Below are 24132 nucleotides of genomic sequence, written 5' to 3' on the forward strand. Positions count from 1 at the left end.
CTAATATATGATTGAATATTTTATTTATTCTAAAGGTTTTATTGTTTCTCATCATTGTAAATGATGTATATTATGAATCAATAATTTCATTTCACCGCTCTATGTTGTTCACTTTCTGTTACGTAGCGTCTATTGTTACGTAACAGTAGAGGTGAACCCTACTTGTTGCAACATGAGTGATTTTTTTAGTTTCTTAAAAAAGAACACGGCAGAGATAAGAAAGAGAAGTTAACCTTGTGCCTGTATTCTTTAGGCCTACTACTTGTTTATAAACTTTAAAAGGCATAAAGTACACATTAACGATATTAAAATTGTGTTTTATTCAAAGGCAGCATTTTTTTGTGTAGGTGCGCCGTGAGTTTTTTCTCTGATAATTTGGCGCGCACGAACCGCCGCCTTATGCTAAATTTGATCATTGAAAGTGAGTAACAAAGCCTGACCATGCCGTCGGTGGCCAGACATCGTAATTCATTGAAGCCTTCAATCGACAAACATTGAGCCAGGGCTGGACTTGCTGCAAAACATTCGCACTCATCACACTGATTAATTAAGTTGTGTTAATCGGAGTAAAAGTGAAAAATTATATTATTTCAAAAGGGGCCGCGAGCTCAGAAGTTTGGGAAGCCCTGGTCTAGCCCACTTCTTCATGCACCCAATTCTGGCAACTTTGGTTGGGCATTTTTTGGCAATTGACTCCAACTATAATCAGCTTGGCAATATATTTTTCATAAAAGTTTATCTATACTGTTCACTCCCATTTATAAAATACGTTATAAATTTATTAATATGGTGTGGCAAGTAATTTTCATTTTAGTTTTTTTAACTACCCGTATGTAATTTATAACTTCTGTATGATTGTGTGTGTGGGTGCGTGTGAGCGTGTGTGAAATATTTTCATTATTTTAGGTGAGTGAACACGTACCACTTCTTTTTGGCAAAACCTTCCATCTTGTATACATTCTGTACGTTTTAAACCTTATCTAAAGTTTTGTTTGCTCTCCTGATTTCATAATCAGTTTTCTTTATTTTTTTTCCAATCATTTTATTGTTATGCTGATTAGTGAGTCGAAATAAACTTATACTTATTGCCATTATTGTTATAATAATAATAATAATAACAAGTGAAATATGTATTATTCATCTGTAGTGCATTATATTTTCAATTCATGATTGCGGGGTTGTATATCAGCCTAGTTAATTATTATTTTGGTGTCATATAGTGCTACTATATTTTTTATGATCGAATCTGTGATATTCTCATTGCCATACTGTTTATTCATTTTCTATTCTGACTACTGAGCCAGGTTCTGTGAGGCGATCAGTACAGTCAGAGACAATGCATAAAATCTATAGTACAGTACGGTACTAGATCACAGTGTAGTACAGCGGTTCCCAAAGTGGGCGAAAACGTCCCCTTGTGGGCGTTTCTATTGGGGGGCGCTTTCTGTCAAACTGGGCGATTGGTGGAGGGGGGGGGGGGGCTAACATCAATACGGGAGCTCGCAAGAAGTGTGATAATTTATGTCATTTACTCCTATGTTTTCCTCGTGATTTCGGTGTTGGAAACTTCTCGCTTAAGCAGCATTTTTAACTGATTTATATTAAAAACAGTATTATACAGCGTGATCCCAAAAAAACGGAACCATCAATTTCTCGATTACTTCTACGAAATGGAGTGAATTATTTTTATTTTGTCTACACTTGAACTTCTGTGTGCGTAAGTTTGTACCCAAAAGTGTCAGAGAGTCAAGGACGTTTTGCACAAAAATTAAGTTGATGTTCCAAATGCTCTTCTCGACATTAAAAAAAAATTGCATTCTTCTTGAAACATTGTCAATCACTCTTCTTTGGGTTTTTCTCTATTTTATTTCTGCAATTGCAGCCTTGAGTTTACCAATCGTTTAAGGATTGTCCTTCGAACATATCAGAATCTGAAAGGTTCCATTCCGATAATTAAGGTGCCCACGGGATGCCATTGCTGACTTTTCTTCCAGGAAAGCAAGCGTCTGATTTCATGTATGAGGGGTCATGCTGGAACTACTGCTGGTCATCTCTATCAATCCCTCAAATCATGTCCAGATTTTTCTTGGCACAACATACTATGTTCAGGTTGTGCGTCATCTTGTTGCACATACTTCGGGAGCGCCGTATAAACCTGCCGTTGCTTTTGCTATTCAATGCATATTTACCCCACACATACTCTAAAATACATATTTCCCATACCCTAAATCAAATTCCCGTCATTCCCGTCTTTTGTGAAATTTCCCGTAGTTCCCGCAATTTCAAATTGACAAATTCCCGTCGTTCCCGCAGTTCCCGCTTTTTAGTGCATTTCCCGTCATTCCCGCAGTTCCCGCATTTTAGGGCCCTAAAATGCGGGAAAGGGAAATGACGGGAAATTTTACTAATAAGCGGGAAAATGTTACAAAAAGCGGGAATGACGGGAAATGAACTTTAAGATACAGGAAATATGTATTTTAGTGTAATTGTCCCGTACATGCACACTCAAGTATAAGCTTTCCGTTGCTTCCGCCTTTCATTGCATATTTACCCCACACATACTCTAAAATACATATTTCCCGTACATTGAAGCAACTTCCCGTCATTCCCGCTTTTTGTGAAATTTCCCGTAGTTTCCGCCATTTGAAAGTGGCTATTTTCAGTCGTTCACGCAGTTCCCGTTTTTTAGTGCATTTCCCGTCGTAAAATGCGAGAAACGGGAATGACGGGAAAATTTACTAATAAGCGGGAGAATGTTACGAAATGCGGGAAAGAGGGGAAATTGCTTCAAGATAGGGAAAATATGCATTTTAGAGTGTATGTAGGGGAAATATTTCACTAAATAGCGGGGAATTTCACACAAAGTGGGAATGACGGGAAAGTGCTCTAAGATGGGGGAAATGGGCATTTTATTGTGTATGTACGGGAATTTGTACTAGAAGGCGAGAGCAACGGGAAATATACACTTGAAAGTGTAAGTACAAGAAATTGTATTAATACGGAAAATATTACTCATGAGTAGGAACTATGTGATATTTTGGGAAATTTTACTGAAAATCAAGTGGGTATAAGGGAAATTCTCTAAATAAGCGGCGATGACGGGAACAACGGTAATTGATGGCGATGACGGCAATGAAAAGCGAACGTATTGACAAATGACGGGGAGAGTCGGAAGAGTAAGAGCATCGCGTAAAAAATAAATAATATGTATTTAGCTGTTTTTTAGCTGGCGATCTAAACCGTCTTCCATTGTTTTACGTAATTTATTACGAGTGTTACTTGTATATTTTTGTTATTCAGTAAATTGATATTTCCTGTTAACTTAGCATCATTACAGTGCTGTTTTATTTGTGTAAAGGGTGTTGCCCAATATTGTCTTATGCAAGTATAGGTTTAATGCTCCCTATAATCTGAATCTTCCTTCTGATTCTCTTTAAAGGTACTTTAGTGGAATTAACCGAATACCCTCAGAGATCAAATAGAAACGCAATGGATTGTAATGCAAAATTTTCATATATTGTAGAGTTGTACGATCGAATTGAATTGTTCCGAACAACAGATAGTGAAATACACTTAAATCAATGATGCAAAAACCAAATTCCATGGGCTCTCCCCAAAACTTTCAACATTTTTTGAAATGCAATTTTCTGCTCCTCCCGCCATTTTCAATACTTACATATTTTGTTGCAATTTTCTATATGAAACAGCTAAATACATATTATTTATTTTTACGCGGTGCTCTTACTCTTCCGACTCTCCCCGTCATTTGTCAATACGTTCGCTTTTCATTGCCGTCATCGCCATCAATTAACGTTGTTCCCGTCATCGCCCCTTATTTAGAGAGTTTCCCTTATACCACCCAATTTTCAGTGAAATTTCCCAAAATATCACATAGTTCCTACTCATGAGTAATATTTTCCGTAATTTCCGCTTTTTAATTAATACAATTTCTTGTACCTACACATTCAAGTGTATATTTCCCGTTGCTCTCGCCTTCTAGTACAATTTCCCGTACATACACAATAAAATTCCCATTTCCCCCATCTTAGAGCAATTTCCCGTCATTCCCACTTTGTGTGAAATTCCCCGCTATTTAGTGAAATTTCCCCTACATACACTCTAAAATGCATATTTTCCCTATCTTAGAGCAATTTCCCCTCTTTCCCGCATTTCGTAACATTCTCCTGCTTATTAGTAAATTTTCCCGTCATTCCCAATGCGGGAAACGGGAACGACGGGAAAAGGAACTAAAAAACGGGAACTGCGGGAACGACTGAAAATAGCCACTTTCAAATTGCGGGAGGTTCGGGAAATTTCACAAAAAGCGGAAATGACGGGAAGTTGCTTTGATGTACGGGAAATATGTAATTTGAAGTATGTGTGGGGTAAATATGCAATGAAAGGCGGAAGCAACGGGAAGTTTATACTTGAGTGTGCATGTACGGGACAATTACACTAAAATACATATTTCCTGTATCTTAAAATTCATTTCCCGTCATTCCCGCTTTTTGTAACATTTTCCCGCTTTGAAACGGGAACGACGGGCAATGCACTAAAAAGCGGGAACTGCGGGAACGACGGGAAATAGCCAATTTCAAATTGCGGGAACTACGGGAAATTTCACAAAAGACGGGAATGACGGGAATTTGCTTTAGGGTATGGGAAATATGTATTTTAGAGTATGTGTGGGCTAAATATGCACTGAATAGCAAAATAACGACAGGAATTTGTCAATTTGAAATTGCGGGAACTACGGGAAATTTCACAAAAGACGGGAATGACGAGAATTTGCTTTAGGGTATGGGAAATATGTATATCAGAGTATGTGTGAGGTAAATTTTCACTGAAGGGCGAAAGTAAGGGCAAGTTTATACAGTGCTCCCGAGTATGTTCATCAAGATGGCGTACAACCTGAAGCAAGTATGTGTACCAGGTTAAAGCTCAGGTTGTGCGCCATTTTGTTACAAATACTTCCGAAGTGCCGTTTATTCTTAAGTGTGCATGTACGTAGTAATCGTACTATAATACATATTTCATTATCTTCGAGCGATTTTCCGTCATTCCCGCTTTTTGTAACATTTTCCCGCTTGTTAGTAACTTTTTCCGTCATTCCAGTTCCCCGCATTTTAGGGCCCTAAAATACGGGAACGACGGGCAATGCACTAAAAAGCGGGAACTGCGGGAACGACAGGAAATAGCCAATTTCAAATTGCGGGAACCACGGGAAATTTCCCAAAAGACGAGAATGACGGGAATTTGCTTTAGGGTATGGGAAATATGTATTTTAGAGTATGTGTGGGCTAAATATGCACTGAATAGCAAAAGCAACAGCAAGTTTATACGGCGCTCCCGAGGTATGTGCAACAAGATGACGCACAACCTGAACATAGTATGTATACCAGGTTAGGGTTCAGGTTGTGCGTCATCTTGTTGCACATACTTCCGGAGTGCCGTTTATACTTGAGTGTACATGTACGGGGTAATTTTACTAAAATACATATTACCCGAATCTTAGAGCGATTTCCCGTCACTCCCACTCTTTGTGAAATTTTTCGATTTTTAGTGAAATTTCCGTATCCACACAACCCAAGCGTATATTTCCCGTTGCTTCCATTTTCTAGTGCAATTTCTTCTAAACATACTCTGAAATGAGTATTTCCCGTACTTTAACGCGATTTGCCGTCGTTGCCGCATTTTAGATAAATTTACACGTACATACACCCCCAAGCGTATATTAACCATTGCTTTCGCTTTCTAGAACAATTTCCCCTAAACATACCCCAAAATGAATATTTCCCGTACCTTAAAGCGATTTCCCGTCATTCCCGCTTTTTGTGAAATTTCGCGCTTTTTAGTGAAATTTCCCGTAGTTCCCGTCATTCCCTTAGTTCCCGCATTTTAGTTTTTGCAATTTCCCGTCGTTCCCGCAGTTTCCGCATTTTAGTGCATTTCCCGTAGTTCCCGCCGTTCCCGTTTCCCGCATTTTAGGGTTGCCCCAGAAGGGGCAGGCCTTGTCAGCTTGTTAATATGAATAACATAATAAGTATAAGTTTGTTTCGACTCCATAATCAGCATAACAATACATTTGACAGATAAAAACAAATAAATAAAAACTGATTATGAAATCAGGGGAGCAAACAAAACCTTATTTAAGGTTTATAACGTACAAAATATAAGATGGAAGGTTTTGCCAGGAGGAAGTGGTACGTGTTTACTCACCTAAAATTATTGAGTTATTTCACACACGCTCACATGCACCCCCCAGCCACACACACACACACACACACACAACCACTGAGAAGTTATTTAAGTAAGAATAAAACGCGATAAATTTAGGGCATACTATAGAGTAAACAAAAATAAATAAATAAATACTAGAAAAGAAAATAAAACTATTTGCCACACCATATTGATAATTTTGTAATTGTTGCCATTGCCAAATTGATCGATCTTCTAATCGTTAATCAAAATATAAAAGTAAGATTCTGTTGGAAACATATTGCCAAACTGATTATAGTTGGAGTCAATCAAATGCCAAGTTGCCCAACCAAAGTTGCCAGAATTGGGTGCATGAAGAGGTGGGCGAGACCATTTCATTCCCAAAATTAGAGCCTATTATTGCCAAATTATAGTCCAGATTGTAATAAGTAATTAAAGTTAGATTGTTATTTCACAGGATATCGGAGTCTTTGTTTGATCTTTTCCTTATGTGTTTTACTTCATTTAATCACTTTGAAGTAACCTGAAAAACAAAAAATAAAACTGTGAGTAGATGTTTCAATACCAAAGTTACCCCAGCCCACACTCGCTCAGCCCACACTCAGCCTGACATCAAGGGGTTAACCAACTATTTTACCATTTTATAAACGTTAATACATAAAAACTTGGTGGCTATGACAATATAGAGACCATATTGGATATACACAGCGCAAATGCAATACCAAGCACGGACCAGTTACCCCTAGTATGGCCTGTCAAAAACGAGTGTGGGCTAGCGTCTCACGAGTGTGGGCTAGCGTCACACGAGTGTGGGCTGGCATCCTACGAGTGTGGGCTAGCGTCACACGAGTGTGGGCTGGCATCCTACGAGTGTGGGCTAGCGTCACACGAGTGTGGGCTGGCGTTCTGACAGTGTTATACGGTAAGTTAAGGCATCCTAAACGCTCACAGATTACTAAATTACATATATCCACGTTTACCTCAGCACCAGAACCTCTCAGAGTCCGGCAATTGATAGCACAAAATGGCCACAAATGCCGGGAAAATGATTCAAAATCAACTGAACAATAATATCTCTAACCAGTGTTACCAGATATGACGGTAAACAAGCCTGAAATTGACCGTCGAAACTCAAAAATAAGAAAATTGAAATTTAAGCTAAGTGTCTGTTCTTTTTATGAAAAAAAAATGTAGTTATGAATAAACCATAATTGATTTGCACAAATACATCTTGTATAATAAAAAATAAACATGATGAAAACATTTCACCAGCAGATACACATTGTCTCGAAGGCTTTTGATGTCGAAATTCAACAGTTCATCGAAAAGAAATCAACGAAATGTTTACCACGGAATTAAATTATCATAATATACAGTATATGATCTTACAAATTTCAAAAAATTTTACCGTAGAGAAAGACTTCAAATTTAAAATCAAAATTAGCACACTCGACCGTTATCAATATTTCGCGGTAATGGTGTTCAACGTCAAATTTCAATTGTAAATTGAAAATGATCCTATGGTTTGTTCCTTAAAAAATTGAATAGTCTCATTACATAGTATTTCATCTAAAATATATTAAAAAATAAAAAAATTTTACCGTCGGGAAAGACTTTAAAATTAAAGTCAAAATTAGCACACGCGACCGTTATCAATATTTCACGGTAATGGTGTTCTACGTCAAATTTCAATTGTAAATTGGAAATGATCCTATGGTTTGTTCCTCAAAAAATTGAATAGTCATATTACATTGTAATTCATCTCAAAAATATCAGAAAATAAAAAAATTCTACCGTCAGGAAAGAATTTAAAATTAAAGTCAAAATTAGCACACTCAACCGTTATCAACATTCGCGGTAAAGGTGTTCCACGTCAAATTTTAATTGTAAATTGAAAATGATCCTATGGTTTGTTCCTCAAAAAATTTGATAGTCATATTACATAGTATTTCATTTAAAATATATTGAAAAATAAAAAAATTTCACCGTCGGGAAAGACTTTAAAATTAAAGTCAAAATTATCACACTCGACCGTTATCAATATTTCACGGTAATGGTGTTCTACGTTAAATTTTAATTGTGAATTAAAAATGATCCTATGGTTTGTTCCTCAAAAAATTTAATAGTCATATTACATAGTATTTCATCTAAAAAATATTGAAAAAGAAAAAAAATTCTACCGTCGGGAAAGCCTTTCAAATTAAAGTCAAAATTAGCACGCTCAACCATTATCAATATTTCGCGGTAATAGTGTTCCACGTTAAATTTTAATTGTAAATTGATCCTATGGTTTGTTCCTCAAAAAAATTGAGAGTCATATTACATAGTATTCCATCTAAAATATATTGAAAAATAAAAAAGTTTTACCGTCGGGAAAGACTTCAAAATTAAAGTCAAAATTAGCACACTCGACCGTTATCAATATTTCACGGTAATGGTGTTCTACGTCAAATTTTAATTGTGAATTGAAAATGATCCTATGGTTTGTTCCTCAAAAAATTGAATAGTCATATTACATAGTATTTCATCTAAAAAATGTTGAAAAATAAAAAAATTTTACCGTCGGGAAAACCTTTAAAATTAAAGTCAAAATTAGCACACTCAACCATTATCAATATTTCGCGGTAATAGTGTTCCACGTCAAATTTTGATTGTAAATTGATCCTATGGTTTGTTCCTCAAAAAATTTGAGAGTCATATTACATAGTATTTCATCTAAAATATATCAAAAAATAAAAAAATTTTACAGTCGGGAAAGACTTTAAAATTAAAGTCAAAATTAGCACACTCGACCGTTATCAATATTTCACGGTAATGGTGTTCTACGTCAAATTTCAATTATAAATTGGAAATGATCCTATGGTTTGTTCCTCAAAAAATTGAATAGTCATATTACATTGTAATTCATCTCAAAAATATCAGAAAATAAAAAAATTCTACCGTCGGGAAAGATTTTAAAATTAAAGTCAAAATTAGCACACTCAACCGTTATCAACATTCGCGGTAAATGAAATCTTTCCTGACGGTAGAATTTTTTTATTTTCTGATATTTTTGAGATGAATGACTATGTAATATGACTATTAAATTTTTTGAGGAACAAACCATAGGATCATTTTCAATTTACAATTAAAATTTGACGTGGAACACTATTACCGCGAAATATTGATAATGGTTGAGTGTGCTAATTTTGACTTTTTTTTAAAAGGCTTTCCCGGCGATAGAATTTTTTTATTTTTCAATATTTTTTAGATGAAATAATATGTAATATGACTATTCAATTTTTTGAGGAACAAACCATAGGATCATTTTCAATTTACAATTAAAAATTTGACGTGGAACACCATTACCGCGATATATTGAAAACGGTCGAGTGTGCTAATTTTGACTTTAATTTTAAAGTCTTTCTCTACGGTAAAATTTTTTGAAATTTGTGAGATCATATACTGTATACTATGATACTTTAATTCCGTGGTAAACATTTCGTTGATTTCTTTTCAATGAACTTATTAAATTTCGACATCAAAAGCCTTCGAGACAATGTGTATCTGCTGGTGAAATGTTTTCATCATGTTTATTTTTTATTGTACAAGATGTATTTGTGCAAATCGATTATGGTTTATTCATAACTACATTTTTCTTCATAAAAAGAACAGACACTTAGCTTAGATATCAATTTTCTTATTTTTGAGTTTCGACGGTCAATTCCAGGCTTGTTTACCGTCATATCTGGTAACACTGGTTAGAGATATTATTGTTCAGTTGATTTTGAATCATTTTCCCGGCATTTGTGGCCATTTTGTGCTATCAATTGCCGGACTCTGAGAGGTTCTGGTGCTGAGGTAAACGTGGATATATGTAATTTAGTAATCTGTGAGCGTTTAGGATGCCTTAACTTACCGTATAACACTGTCAGAACGCCAGCCCACACTCGTGTGACGCTAGCCCACACTCGTAGGATGCCAGCCCACACTCATGTGACGCTAGCCCACACTCGTGAAACGCTAGCCCACACTCGTTTTTGACAGGCCATACTAGGGGTAACTGGTCCGTGCTTGGTATTGCATTTGCGCTGTGTATATCCAATATGGTCTCTATATTGTCATAGCCACCAAGTTTTTATGTATTAACGTTTATAAAGTGGTAAAATAGTTGGTTAACCCCTTGACGTCAGGCTGAGCGAGTGTGGGCTGGGGTAACTTTGGTGTTTCAATGATTGGGTGAAGGGGAACGCGCTGAACTATTTATTACATGCAAGGGATGTATTGCCATTATACTGTTATATAGCGATGGATAGATGATCTATGATGACATTCAGTACCGGTATGTCGAATTGCACTGTCTGTTGCTGCAGTTCTCTGTATTCTATGAGTTTAATTTTTCAATTGTCAAGCCATATTTAGGTTATTTTTCTATTTAGACTTTAACTCTATCCAGCTATTAGTAACTTATCTGATGGTCCTGTAATGAAAGCATGGTGATCTAACTTTTGGAAATTATATTTTACTGTGACAATTTTTGTATGTATTGTGGCTGTGTGGCGCAGTGATAAACATATCATGTCATTAACAAAGTTCATCAAAACGATATTCCAACCATCACCTACACATCATCATCCACCACCTCTTGATGGAGAAATTGTTTACAGCAAAAACAATGTATGTGTTCATCCTCAAGGTCTACTAGCAAGCTCTGTAGAACATTATCCAGGTATGCACTGTTATTTAGGGCCATGTTCACCACACGAGTACCGCACTTCTAGTTGGCGTGGCACAACTACTTTTCAGCTCTTGCATATGTTATTCCTACCCCCACCTGACTACATCATTCAAAAATTAAGTCACTTCGACGTCACAGTAACATACAGAGTAACTGTCATTCAGGACGCACAGACAATCACCCGAAATGGAGTAATCTATTTCTCTCATACTCTCGTAACGATCCCGATATGAGGGAGATCGCTGGGGTTACTGAGTTCATTATCGTTGGCTAAGATATAATTTCGGGCGATTGTACCTATACTTTGGCAAGCCTTATGATGTGGTTGACGTAATTTTTGGGTGGCATAGTCAGGTGGGGGAGAGGATTCACATGTGCAAAAATCGTTATACTACGCCCACTAGAAGTACTTAAGGTACAAAACTACATAAGACCCCAAACTTTCATATTTGGCAATTACCAATTTAATTTGAAACTAAAAATTAAACCAAACCCAGCTTATTCGCTCTAAACAAGGCTGTGTACAAGCAGCTACTGGTAATTCAGTAATTGTAGGCCATTTTACTCACAATTTTAACTTATTACTTTCCATTTTTAAGGTTATCTAACAGTGTTTGCGAAAGTTTCTGGCGACGCGATTTCTCTTGTGCTAAATTGGATACCAAATAAACGATTGAAACATGGTGGAAACCCAGTTCAAGATGCAGCAGTTATCCCGATTCATTGTGAAAGTTTAACATGCATCAATGATATAAATCCTGAGTTACTAATTACTGCGGATTCTGGAAACGTATGATGACTGATATTATTTTTATTGTGTTATTTTATAAGGCGGTAGCCGCTGGGATAATTTGTGTGACTGATGTCAATATTTAAAATGCTTGGCATAAAAGATTTCTTGTTGAATACTTTATTGATTGTGGGATAATATTCCACCAAACTCACATTATTATTTTTTCTATAAAAAGGCAAATTGTTTAAGTAGATTTTCTTTTTTTATTTTGATGAGTATTCATTAATCATCATTTTGAAAAATACTTTCTAGTAGTAAACCTTTGTTATGCCGTTTTTTTATATTTTTAAGAACATTAAGTAATTTAGCTTAATAGGTATTTAACACTTTTATTCCGGTAAGCTGGGGGGTTACACGAGCCTAACTACATGTCCTTCCTTTTTTATGCCCAAACACAGGACGGTAGACTCATATGTGTAGAATGCTATAGATAGAATAAAGATAAATATTTTATATGATTTGAGCATCATGATGCACACTAACTGAAATACACTTGAGCGGACTTTTGAATTATATAAATAACTTTTAGTTTCATCATATTTCCAAAAATTATCCTTTTGAAAAATTTCATATTACTATTTTGTTTCTAATTTTAAATTGCTCTATTTTGTTCCAGAATATAAATCACATTGGAAATCATGTAAATGAAGATGGCCATAATATTGCTAGTATTGAAACTAACTTCAGTTTGTCTAATCCACAACCACATGGAAATGTAAGGAAATACAGTAATGGGAGTGCAGATTTATCTGATGTCAGCATTTGCAGTGGTAATATATATTTGTTTTTTTTATATTGGGCGGTATTAATTGGTATATGTAGTTTGTATGCATCACTTGCAAGTATATAATTTTACATATCAACAGGTAGGCTGAAAATATTTTTTTTGCTAGTTTTTCTCATTTTGTTATGGTTAACGTCAGTTTTTTGTTACAGTGAAACCCTATTGGCTTATCTAATTTCTATTGAGAATGTAAGACATTGGACTATTTCGTTCTTTGCTGTGACATTAGCCCAATATTCCCTAAACTGTACATCAAGACACAGTAGCGCATGACAAGATATCAAACCAAGTTCTAATTTTATAATAAGATTACAGTTAATTCTGTTAAAATCGATGTCTAGAGAGAAGTTTTTGAAGTTTCACCCCTTTTATGATAGCTTCATGTGCACAAAAACAAGCTCACATATTGCATTGAAATATGCATATATTACGAAATATTTCCTTGCAATTACAGTAAATGTCAAAATCAAATTTTGTATCTAATGTGTCACATGTTTTATTGCAAAAAAAACAAAAGTGAATATACTATGAGTTTGATAGTTTGGGAACCTTAAAATATTCCAGACCAAATATTTATTTTTGCTTTCGAAAGGTTCAACAGAAGGTCCAGACTCGAATCTTTCTGATGATGAAATTGATGATATAGATCCGGATGACATTGTTTTACTCACAAGGCCTCCACTTATAAATCTTTCGAGTACAGAACTCCATGAGATACAAAACAAGAAAGTCTCCAAATTTATGTATGAAAACATCCAAATTTTTAATGATGACAAAAAAGAGGACATTGAAAAACAGATCAATGCTAAAGATGAATTGCCTTTGCCTAAAGATGAGGTAAGAATTTTCTATTTGTGTTGAATAGAAGATAATAAACACATAATGACACAATCTTCTAATGAATGAACTTTATTTTAGGATCATCCGATTTCCCCACCTGTTATATATAACATGCAATTTCCTGAAAATTCAATCAGTTATGTTACAAATTCTTCCTCAAGTTCTTGTCCATCAAGCCCACTGCCTTACAGCAAAGGTCGAGTAAGACGACCTGCCAGAGATCAAGCTTGCGGCGTTTTTACTGTTGATCTGGGACAAATGAGATCACTACGTCTGTTTTTCAGGTAAGATGTTTTCAATTTTTTTATAATTTTAGATTTAGAGCAGTGGTTTTCAAACGGTGGGGCATGCCTTATCTTGTCTGCCTTATTTTGGATATTAACATTCCAAAAATTTTCATTTATTTCATTATTTACGTTCCATCCACATATTTTCAACATGTTTTTTGAATAAAACATACTTTCGTCTTACTTTCTGTTATTTGTATCTTATTGTTAGATAGTTATTTTTGAGGTGGGGCACGAGACTTGACGAATTCTAAAAAGGGGGCGCAGCTACAGTTAGATATGCTGATACCGTAGTTTGGAAGAACTGCAGTCATTCCGGTTCGTGGATTGAATACACAATTTATCACATTCTGGGTTAGGTGCTTATAATGGGATATCGGTACTCCCTTAGTATATGTACCAGGTTAGGATTTTTCCTTATTTTAGTTCTATTACAAGTTCCGGGACTATCTGTGTTAGCTAAGTGAATATACCCTCTGCCTATAGGTATCAGTCCCTTTATACAACTTGATGTTAAGTGGGCGAACAAAATTAGTTATCTCTGTATTGTTAGATACACTTCTGGATTGTCTGGGTTTCAACCAGATATATTTACGGTAACATGCGATGCCATTTATCGTAGGTAACTCCAACGCTTAAACTCTTAAAAATTTGAAAAATTCATTGATATTGCCTTTTCTACATTGCTTAGATTTCTTGATCAATGCAAGTTTTCCATAAATTGATTATTTGCGACCATATGTCAAGAAATTTCGCAGTTCTGAACATTAGTTACCGTACCTCCAATGCTCGAACCCTTAAAAATGTGAAAATTTATTGTTATTGCCTCTTCTACATTGGTACGATTGCTTGATCAATTCAAGTTTTCCATAAATTGATTATTTGCGACCATATGTCAAGAAATTTCGCAGTTCTGAACATTAGTTACCGTACCTCCAATGCTCGAACCCTTAAAAATGTGAAAATTTATTGTTATTGCCTCTTCTACATTGGTACGATTGCTTGATCAATTCAAGTTTTCCATAAATTGATTATTTGCGACCATATGTCAAGAAATGAAATGTAGCAATTCCACACATACTAAGGTTAATAAATTATTCATTATTATGAAAGTCAGATCTTATCGATTTCTGCTTGTCATCATTAAGATCTGATTTATGGCCTTAATTACCTGGTTGATATCCAGTTGGTCGAATTTCTGGCCAAAAGCATTTTGATCTACTTAGGCCAAGTGTTGGTTGCACATAAATGGTGACTTTATGGGGATGATTCATGGTTTTATTGCATTTTTGCATATTACTATTTCGACTATGCAATTCAAGAGTCATGCTGCAAACTAATACAAATGTATTTCTGTAACATTTGTTCCGACCAAAATCAGACTTCCTCAGACATGCAGTTCACAACAATTGCTTGGGTGAGGTAGTCTAATATTGGTATTTCTTTTCCTGCTATAGCATCCTTGCATTATACGCATTCGGATCCACTAGCGCTAATGCATTGATTAAGGATTGGGAGTAAGTCTCGCGTAATCTCTACTGATAATTACTATTTTGGACTTGAACTTTTCAAAGCTTTCTTGCATTATTAATTATAGGTTTATTTATTATTCGACATGACGCAAAGTGGACCTGTGAATTTCTAAAATTTTCTCTTATACTTGTAGTATGGGCCTGAAAAAACTAAAATCTTGTTTTCAAGTAATATTTAGCAATATAGTTATCATGACATTAGTGAGTGTACCTGCCTACATTCGTTTTGATTTAGAGATAGAAGTTTAGTTGTCAAGCGTGATTGCCTATGTCTAGAAATAGAAATGTACTTTGAATTGCTTATGAAATAAGTATGCCAATTGTGTTTAATTCTATTTCTAATTTAGTAATTATGACGCATTTTCAATTTCTGTTCTTTACATAATTCTCAAACCGTGACATTCAATATGTTAAAATGAGCTGTCAAATATTATTCACATTCATTATGAATAACCTGTTAGATTAATTAATGATTAGGCATTCAATTTATCTTAGCAATAGCAAATTTAAATTGCAATCTTTGCTTTAGTTCTTTTTTCCAAGGCAGTTTATATGTAAATCTTCTATTCACAGACCTTTTAAAATTCTGACAAATACGAAAAGTCCCCCCCATGTGAAACAAATATTAATATTTTGTATTAAAATTTAAATACATGACATCATTGTCAAAAAGTAAGCAAAAAATATGGAATACATTAACAATTGTAATGTGCAATGAGTTAGGATTACTAGATAGATCTTATTGTTTCTTGGTGTTCTGTTAAGTGACGCTAATGGACTTGACCATTAAAATTTGAGTCAATTATCTAATAATATTTTATTCTTAAAACCCTCGAAATCACTATCAAAGATGAATTAGGGCCTGTTGACCCATGTTATTAACAACCCCTTTTCTAGGCTGTATGCAGTCTATTTCTGGATATTCAGGGTTTTGTACAGACGACATACCGTGAATTCTATTATTTCTCATTTACATTAGAATGAAATTTTGATCATAAAACATTTTCATCTAAACTCAAAGCAAGCTATAAGTCACAATGTACCGCCATTAGTAAATAGCACCATCCGATATATCTAATATGAAATCAATTTTTGTTAGCTTTCTGAAATAATTTACTATTGTTTTGTATTGGGTGTGTCCATCTACGTATGTTATTTAATCATCATTTTATATATATTTGCCATTCTAAATCATAAAACTTCTGTAAATATGATTAGAAACACATTTTTCAACCTTATATCTTTAAGATTGTCCATTGCATTCATTTTTAACAATTTTTTAAACTGTCAATTTAGTTTTGTCTGGGGATATCCTCTATTTCAGGGTTTCCCAAACTTTTCAGGCCGTAGACCCCTGTTTTTGAATCTTATTTCGATCGACCCCTATCCTATGTCGTATCAATTTCTGTACGTAATCAACTAGGAAGGGTAATGTTTTTTTTGACGAAATAAAATTCATCTGTCTGAAGTCTGAATCAATACGTACCGTACCGTAAGTTGCATACTGGCAGGCTGTCGTCAGTTTGCTAAGATTATGATATATTTGTATAGGTTTCAGACTTTCGTATTGTTGCGGCCCCCGTACAGTCACAGACCTCTCGTGAACTGCTGCTTGGGAAACCCTGCTCTATTTTTATATCTTTGATTGTCTTTTTATCGTTCAATATACTTTTTCAGCAATGATAAATGCAACAGTGGACAGTTGGTTATAGCCAGTCGAGAATCTCAATATAAAATATTACATTTTCATAATGGTGGCCTGGATGCACTTGCAGAAATACTAGAACAATGGAAGCTAGCTGTAAAGCAAAGTGATAAGGTATATATATATATGTATTACAGTATGGACTTGAAATAATTCGGCTGAAATCACCAATGACCTAAATTTGTAGATTGTCCATAAAGTATCTTTAATAATATTATTTAAAAAATTATCATTTTATCTTTATATTATGTATCATTTTTTAAATTGTAAAAAGATCTTGGGTATTTGATGCATACTAAGATTTGATTTCTTTAATAAGCATTTATATTATGAACTCAATATGGTAAACTTCGAATATAGATGGGCTTCGAATAATCTTTGCTTAAAATCTTGATTTATTTGAAATTTGAATTCTCTTGAATGACTGGATTATACCAATTTCCAATTCCAACTGTTTCGAATGCATGCCCTCATTGCTTCACATACTTGAACATTAGTCTCATTCAAAATCAATATGTGAAAAGCCGCAAAGAAGCAATTTCTAATAGTTTCAGGTGAGGTGACCATATCATATTACCTCAGTCCATCTCATGTTACCAATTCTTTGGTGCAGAAAAGTTATATCAACTGTTTTAGAGCATGCTGCAGTATTTGAGCTATCAGGCTGTTTTGTTTTGCACAAAAAATTTTTCTAAAGATTGCAGTGATGGTTTTCTGTGTAACTAAAAAATCCCAACGGTTGTAAGAGATGTAGCAAGTCAATTACAATTCCACTGCAATTATATTTATGTCATTGCTTTTAAATAATAACATGTGTGTATATTTTTGGTATGTACATCATAAATGCAATATCAACACAGTCTGGTACTGGTAACCACTAACAGTGGTCTCATCTATACCAACAAGCAACAACAATTTTTTTGCTCCTGTATTATTTATTTATATAATTTATGTGTGCATCCAAAGCAGTTAAGTTTAATGAGAAGGTTTTGCTTTAATTGAAAAAATATTTGGATTTTCAAATTGGTTTTCATCAGGGTGGTCCCCTAAGTATCAATACCCACAAATTTCTCATTGTCTATATCTACACCAATCGAGGGAAATTATTTACACTGGAATAGTTGTGTATGATTGTACCCAAATAGGACGCTTCACACAAAAGTAACGTTTCAAATGGCCTTTAATTCTGTTTTTGGGTCAATATGTGGTGATGAGAATGTAGTTTCAGCACTTACTCTTCATCTTTATTAATTAAATCTTATGGAATTGACTTACCATTGATTATTCTAATTGAGATCTTTATTAAATATAACAATTTATATATATATATAAAAAAAAATCATTTGCAGGTTACAGACCAACTTGCTGTGAGACATTTTTCAATATGCGGACCCCAGTTATCAGTTGGTCAGTGTCATCCTGAGGAAGGTTTATACAGACGTTTATCCGAAGATGCATGGTCACTTCATGTCAATGAATTTGGTCAAGTACAGGACGAATATAATATCAGAAAAGTATGCTTATTATTATATCACATTTAGTGCTTGTGTTTTATGTTCCGAATACTTGATTTTCATCTAGCTGTAGCATTTTGTTAATAATAAAATTAAAATAGTCCTTCGACATCATGTGATTCCAACGATGTTTTTCTCCATTCAAATCAAATTTGGATTGACCATTTTGTATTTTTTTGATATTCTGATATATTTGTAAAACTATGATACCATTGTCTCAAAATAGCCAATATTACAAAAAACAACATTTTAGTCCACCTTCAATGTTGATATCACAAAACTGTTGGGGTATACCTTTTCAAAATGTATATCTTGTGTGTTTCGGAGCATTAATTGTTCACATCCCTGCTATAAACTCTATATATATTCAACAATTCATGCGTTTTTATAATATCAGGCTGTATTCTTCGGTGGAATGGATCCTGAATTAAGATCTGACGTTTGGTTATTTTTATTGAAATGTTACCCTTTCCTATCAACATATGATGAGAGACAAGAAATTAGATCTCGAAAAGAAGTCGAATATCATCAACTCAATACAAAGAGGTTGGTGATATACAAGGATCCTACTTCAGACCTCTTTTGTTTTTTTTGGTGATTTACTAGGATGATGCTTCAGACCTCTGTTATTTTTTATTTTTATTTCCCAACATGGCTCGAATTATTGATTTGTTGTAACCTTTTCCATAGGTATGCAAATAACCATTTCTTGGCTTTCAATATTTATACAACATATAGGCTACTACATACGCAAATATGGTTTCAAAAATGGCCTTTTTCATATGAGGTTTCATTTTCATGCCTTCACTTTGAAAACCGTTTCATGCCTTCAACTCAAGCAATTCAAGGGGCTATTCTTTGTGAAAGAACTGGAAATTTTCCAGGTTCGGTATTGCCTACCAGATTTATTATACGCTGCATCATGTGGTAGGTATGGAGTTAGAACCAAAGATATTTGACTTATCAACTATTATACTCAATTCAAACGCCCCAAGCGCTAAGCCATCACCGACTTCTACTTTTATTTTTCATGTTCTATTTTCAGGTTAAATATGTCTGAAGATGACAAAAACACTTTTGAAAAGGGAGTCGCTTGCATAGTTGAAAAAGATGTCCTGAGAACTGATCGTGCACATCCATTTTATAAGGGCGATGGTAACCCGAATCTAGATGTATTAAGACATATTCTGTTGAACTATTCCATCTATACAGACACAGGATATACACAGGTATAAACAATTATTTAGATAGTAGATATCTATTCTAAGTTTTATTCCAAGAACTTCAGTTTCGTGGAATTTGCTCCCACATAGCTGTTTTCCTGATCGTATTGACAGAAACCGCTTCAGTCTCGTGTCAATCAAAATTTACTGATGTACAATTTTACACTATAATGATTCATGGTCTCTGTAGCTATTGGCGCTCTAGTGGTCGCCTATAAATATTAAGTCTTTCGCTTTTAAAGATCAAATAGTTCTAAATTACTGATATATACTGCCAGAAGTTTGTAAACAAGTTTAAAAACTTAAAAGTTCAATTATGATGCTGCAGTATTCTGGTCTGTATTTGAGAATAAGAGGTTTATATTGATTGATGTTTTATATTTGATTACGATGCCGATTTGAACTACGATAATACCCCTTGAGTACTCCTGCTAGTCGCCTAATCTCTTTTATGTCTATTATATTACTCAAATATGAGTAAAATTTTCCATTCATGATAGTACTTTAAATCTTCAATGACTTGGAACAACAAGGCTATTCAATGCATTTCAGGGAATGTCTGACCTGCTTGCTCCTTTATTAATTGAACTAAATGAAGAAGCAGAGACATTCTGGTGTTTTGTTGGACTCATGCAACGAACTATTTTTATAAGTTCACCTAAAGATGATGATATGGAAAAACAATTGGTATGATAGTCATCTTGAAACAATAGCTTTTTTTTCATGAAATAGAATGTTTCACATGACCCTTATTCAATTATTCTCTGTACGATGACACATGTCTAATATTGTGGCCTTATGTGATGAGTGTCATTTATCTCGGTTGAAAAGTAAAATAATGCAGCCTAATTCATTGAATAAATACAGTTGGTATGGGACTTGCTAACAAATTTAACATTGTATGAACAAGTTTGGGGAATGAAGATTAACCAACAATAGGTTGTATGAAATCATTTTTGTGATGGAAGGTTCCACTTTGTCATTTCCAACATCAACCTTCGAGATACGAAGATCAATCATTGGTTGCGCTTAGCCATCGACTGAGGACCATTTCCTTCAATTGTTGATCAAAATGATCTGATGCATAATCTTTGATAATTTAACTTACATTTCCTAAACAAAATCTAGAGTCAACTATAACAATTATATACCTAAATGTTTTGTTAAAGTGATACTTTAGAAGTTTCTTTGCCTGGTCCCATTTCATCTAAATTTCATGTATATTGACCGCTTTTTTCTATTTTGGCAAATCTCTTCTGTATGATAATGGATAGGCCTAAGTAACATTTTAAATATACACTTCCAACTTGATGTACCAAACTAGAAGCTATAATATATCAATATGGTCAGTTTTGCTTATATTATTCAATCATTATGTAACACATTTTCAGTTATACTTGCGAGAATTATTGCGTCTCATGCAACCAGAGTTTTACGAACATCTGAAAACTTGTGGACCTGATGCCATGGAACTTCTGTTTGTTCATCGATGGATTTTACTCTGTTTTAAACGAGAATTTCCTGAAAATGAAGCCCTGATGATATGGGAATCATGTTGGGCCCATTATCAGGTATGTATATTCATAATAGCATAATACTAAAAACTTAGGTTGGAGTTTTAATTTAGTGTGACACCAACATAATATGGATACTGCTCTGACTCCATTGAAATGTTCCTATGAGTTATTTCAATATAGCAAATCACATTCTATACCAGTTTCACCTGAAGCATTAGTAAACTTTAAGGGAATATTTCATTAGAAAGAAATTGGTTCATTAGAAAGAAATTTTTAGAAATTAGTACTTGAAGCACCGGTCTTAAAAACATACTAGCTCTAAATCCTAAGATACTATAACCTCTGTAGCTTTCGGGCGATTTAGGTCTGATCTATGAGCAAAAATATTTCAAATTTATTTACAGCATTAATTTGGCAATTTTATTTAATATCTGTGCCTTTTTTATTCATTATTAAATATTATTGTTTATTATGGATATAATTAGACCAGCAGTTTTCAAACATCTTAAGTCGCGCCCCCTTTTCAAAACTTGTCAAGTCTCACGCCCCACCTCAAAAATAACTAGCTAACAATAAGCTACAAATAACAGATAGTGAAGCAAAAATATGTTTTATTCAATAAACACGTTAATGGGTTCGAAACACATGGATGGAACATAAATATCCAGAATAAAGAAATATAAATATCCAGTATAAGGCGGGCATGATATTTTTATTTTTAATAAGCCTTAAAAATTGTCTACGCCCCACCATTTGAGAACCACTGATCAGGATCATTTATATTGAACGACGGATAAAGCATAGCCTACTATTCACGAAATAAGAACCAATTCTAAATAATCAGCAATTACACATTGTTACATATATGACTTGCAACCTTCTGGTCTAGGACTCTAGATTATATGTCTGGTTTTCTAATATTATACTTTATATTTAGACTGACTTCTTCCACTTATTTGTGTGCGTTGCAATAATCACTTTATATGGACTTGATGTCATAGAAAACCAACTAGCTTCGGACGAAATGCTTTTACATTTTTCTAATCTTGCTATGCAAATGAACGGACATGTTGTGCTACGAAAAGCCAGAGGTTTATTACACTCTTTCAGGATAAGGCCTCGAGTACCCTGCACACTTCATGACATTTGTATCAAGTCACCTCCGGGCGTGTGGGACAGTGGGTATGCCCCAACAGTGGAATGCACAGGTTTACATGATTCTGAACAGTGTTTATATGGTGGAGTGGCAGCTAGTTCATCTGTATTGCCTGATGCTTTTCAGAAAAGTGACACGAAAAAGTTAAAAGGATTGTTTAATAGATGAAATTACGTCTTAAAAAAAAGAAATTGAGAAAAAAGTTTTTGATTTATTTGCTTGTCAGGGTGTGTTCTATCCCTACAATGAAACAATTTTAAAATTAACTTGGGCTTGTACCAAGCGAGGTGATCTATTATTGATATGGTATTTTCGATATGTTTTGACAGACTGCTATTGTTCAGGTATTCATACTAATGTACTAATCAGGTTTATGTACGCTGGACATTTGTGAGAATGACATGCTAATCATAGGGCGTTGAGTCCGCTTCTATTTGCTCTGCCACAGACCTCGGTTCAACTATACATACGTTTATACATACAACATTTAAATTTATTGCATATGTGAACTCTCGAATCACCTATTTACATATGCCTTCTAATCAACTCCATGCATCTGAAATAAATGTTCCCATTCTAGACATGGCTGGTAAGAAAGACCATGGTTCGCCAAACGATCAAGCTGTTTTATCGACTTTCGTTCTCGCAGGATATTTAGGAAATTCCTATTTTATGAATCTAAGACTTGACTTGTGGGCTTACTGGTTGATATTATAAAACTGAAATATGAGCCTAATATATTTTGATTTTCGACACTACTAGCATGGTGATATCAACACTTTTGGATGCAAAATGCAAATTTTTTCTTTTAATGAACTTTGGACAATATTGGTCACACTACCTTTCCATTGAGAAACATTTTCATAGTGTCTGAACTTTAAAAAAAAATCTTTTTTACCTATTTTCTCAGCATATCCTATCTGAAGATGACATAATGCTTATCTGTTATACATTTTTGTCAAATCATATATATACTTTCAATCGTATGTTTAGGTGGAAATAGAATCATTTGCTCCTATGTATGTTATCAAGGTACTAGTCTGTATTTATTTTAGTTTTTGACTGTGTTGACCTCCACTTTCTCATTCCTTCCAAATTTCTTCATTTAAGTTCCTATCAGATATTCGATAGTTCCCTTCATTTCAACATGGTGATTCGAAGCTCTATATTCCAGTTTTTCTTACACTATATCTTTATTCAAATATTTGAATTCAATTTCTTTATGATGTTCTTATATTTATGTTTCTGTAGCAGATTGTATCATTTGAAGCTATGGGTCGTGCAATGTATTTTATTTTCATAAGTTTGTTTTAATGTCTGGTACCTCGTATATCCTTTCATTTCCAACAATTCGTAACACTTCATTCAGTTTTTCAACAAAAAGTATAATCTGTTTATTTATTGCTTCATCAATGTTCACCAATAAGATGAAAACTGGAAATGGAATAGATAGCTTGGGTACTGATTGGCTGGTGCAATAAACTTCATTCTGTGTTGTTAATATTTTCTCTATTATGTAATTTGATATAATGTTAATGTTAGGATCATTTTTTTTTCCATTCATTGCACATTCCTCGTTACTACTAAAGTACTAATAAAGCTATATGATACACATGTTGTTTAATATAACGCAAGTGGAGGTGAGTCAAGCTTAGAAAGAGATGTTGTAAACAAGCTCGCCGTTGACCATACTACTGTCACTAAAACTCCTTAGTGCTCCGCACGATTGTCTAATGCGGAATGTCAGATGGAGCTATATCCTCTACCCATTGCAGACAATTTGGCGCCTTCATCCAGAAGTTCAGAGCAAGATATTGTGCCAGAGTGGGGCAAATTGACCATGGC

The 24132-nt window shown here is 34.4% G+C and overlaps 1 protein-coding gene across 1 annotated transcript; it reads left to right on the forward strand.

Annotated features, from left to right (window-relative positions):
- The first annotated feature begins 10616 nt into the window (after window positions 1-10616).
- Window positions 10617-23895, forward strand: LOC120337566 (TBC1 domain family member 16-like). The gene is made up of 12 exons (XM_039405394.2): window positions 10617-10927; window positions 11536-11726; window positions 12346-12499; window positions 13106-13350; window positions 13432-13637; window positions 16850-16991; window positions 18227-18391; window positions 18789-18937; window positions 19437-19620; window positions 20167-20301; window positions 21006-21185; window positions 22069-23895. Exons 1-12 carry the CDS (start codon window positions 10777-10779, stop codon window positions 22453-22455), a joined length of 2289 nt encoding a protein of 762 aa, XP_039261328.2. The 5' UTR covers window positions 10617-10776; the 3' UTR covers window positions 22456-23895.
- The last annotated feature ends 237 nt before the right edge of the window (window positions 23896-24132 follow it).

The sequence above is a fragment of the Styela clava genome, chromosome 10 (assembly GCF_964204865.1).
Source record: "Styela clava chromosome 10, kaStyClav1.hap1.2, whole genome shotgun sequence".
Lineage (NCBI taxonomy): Eukaryota > Metazoa > Chordata > Ascidiacea > Stolidobranchia > Styelidae > Styela > Styela clava.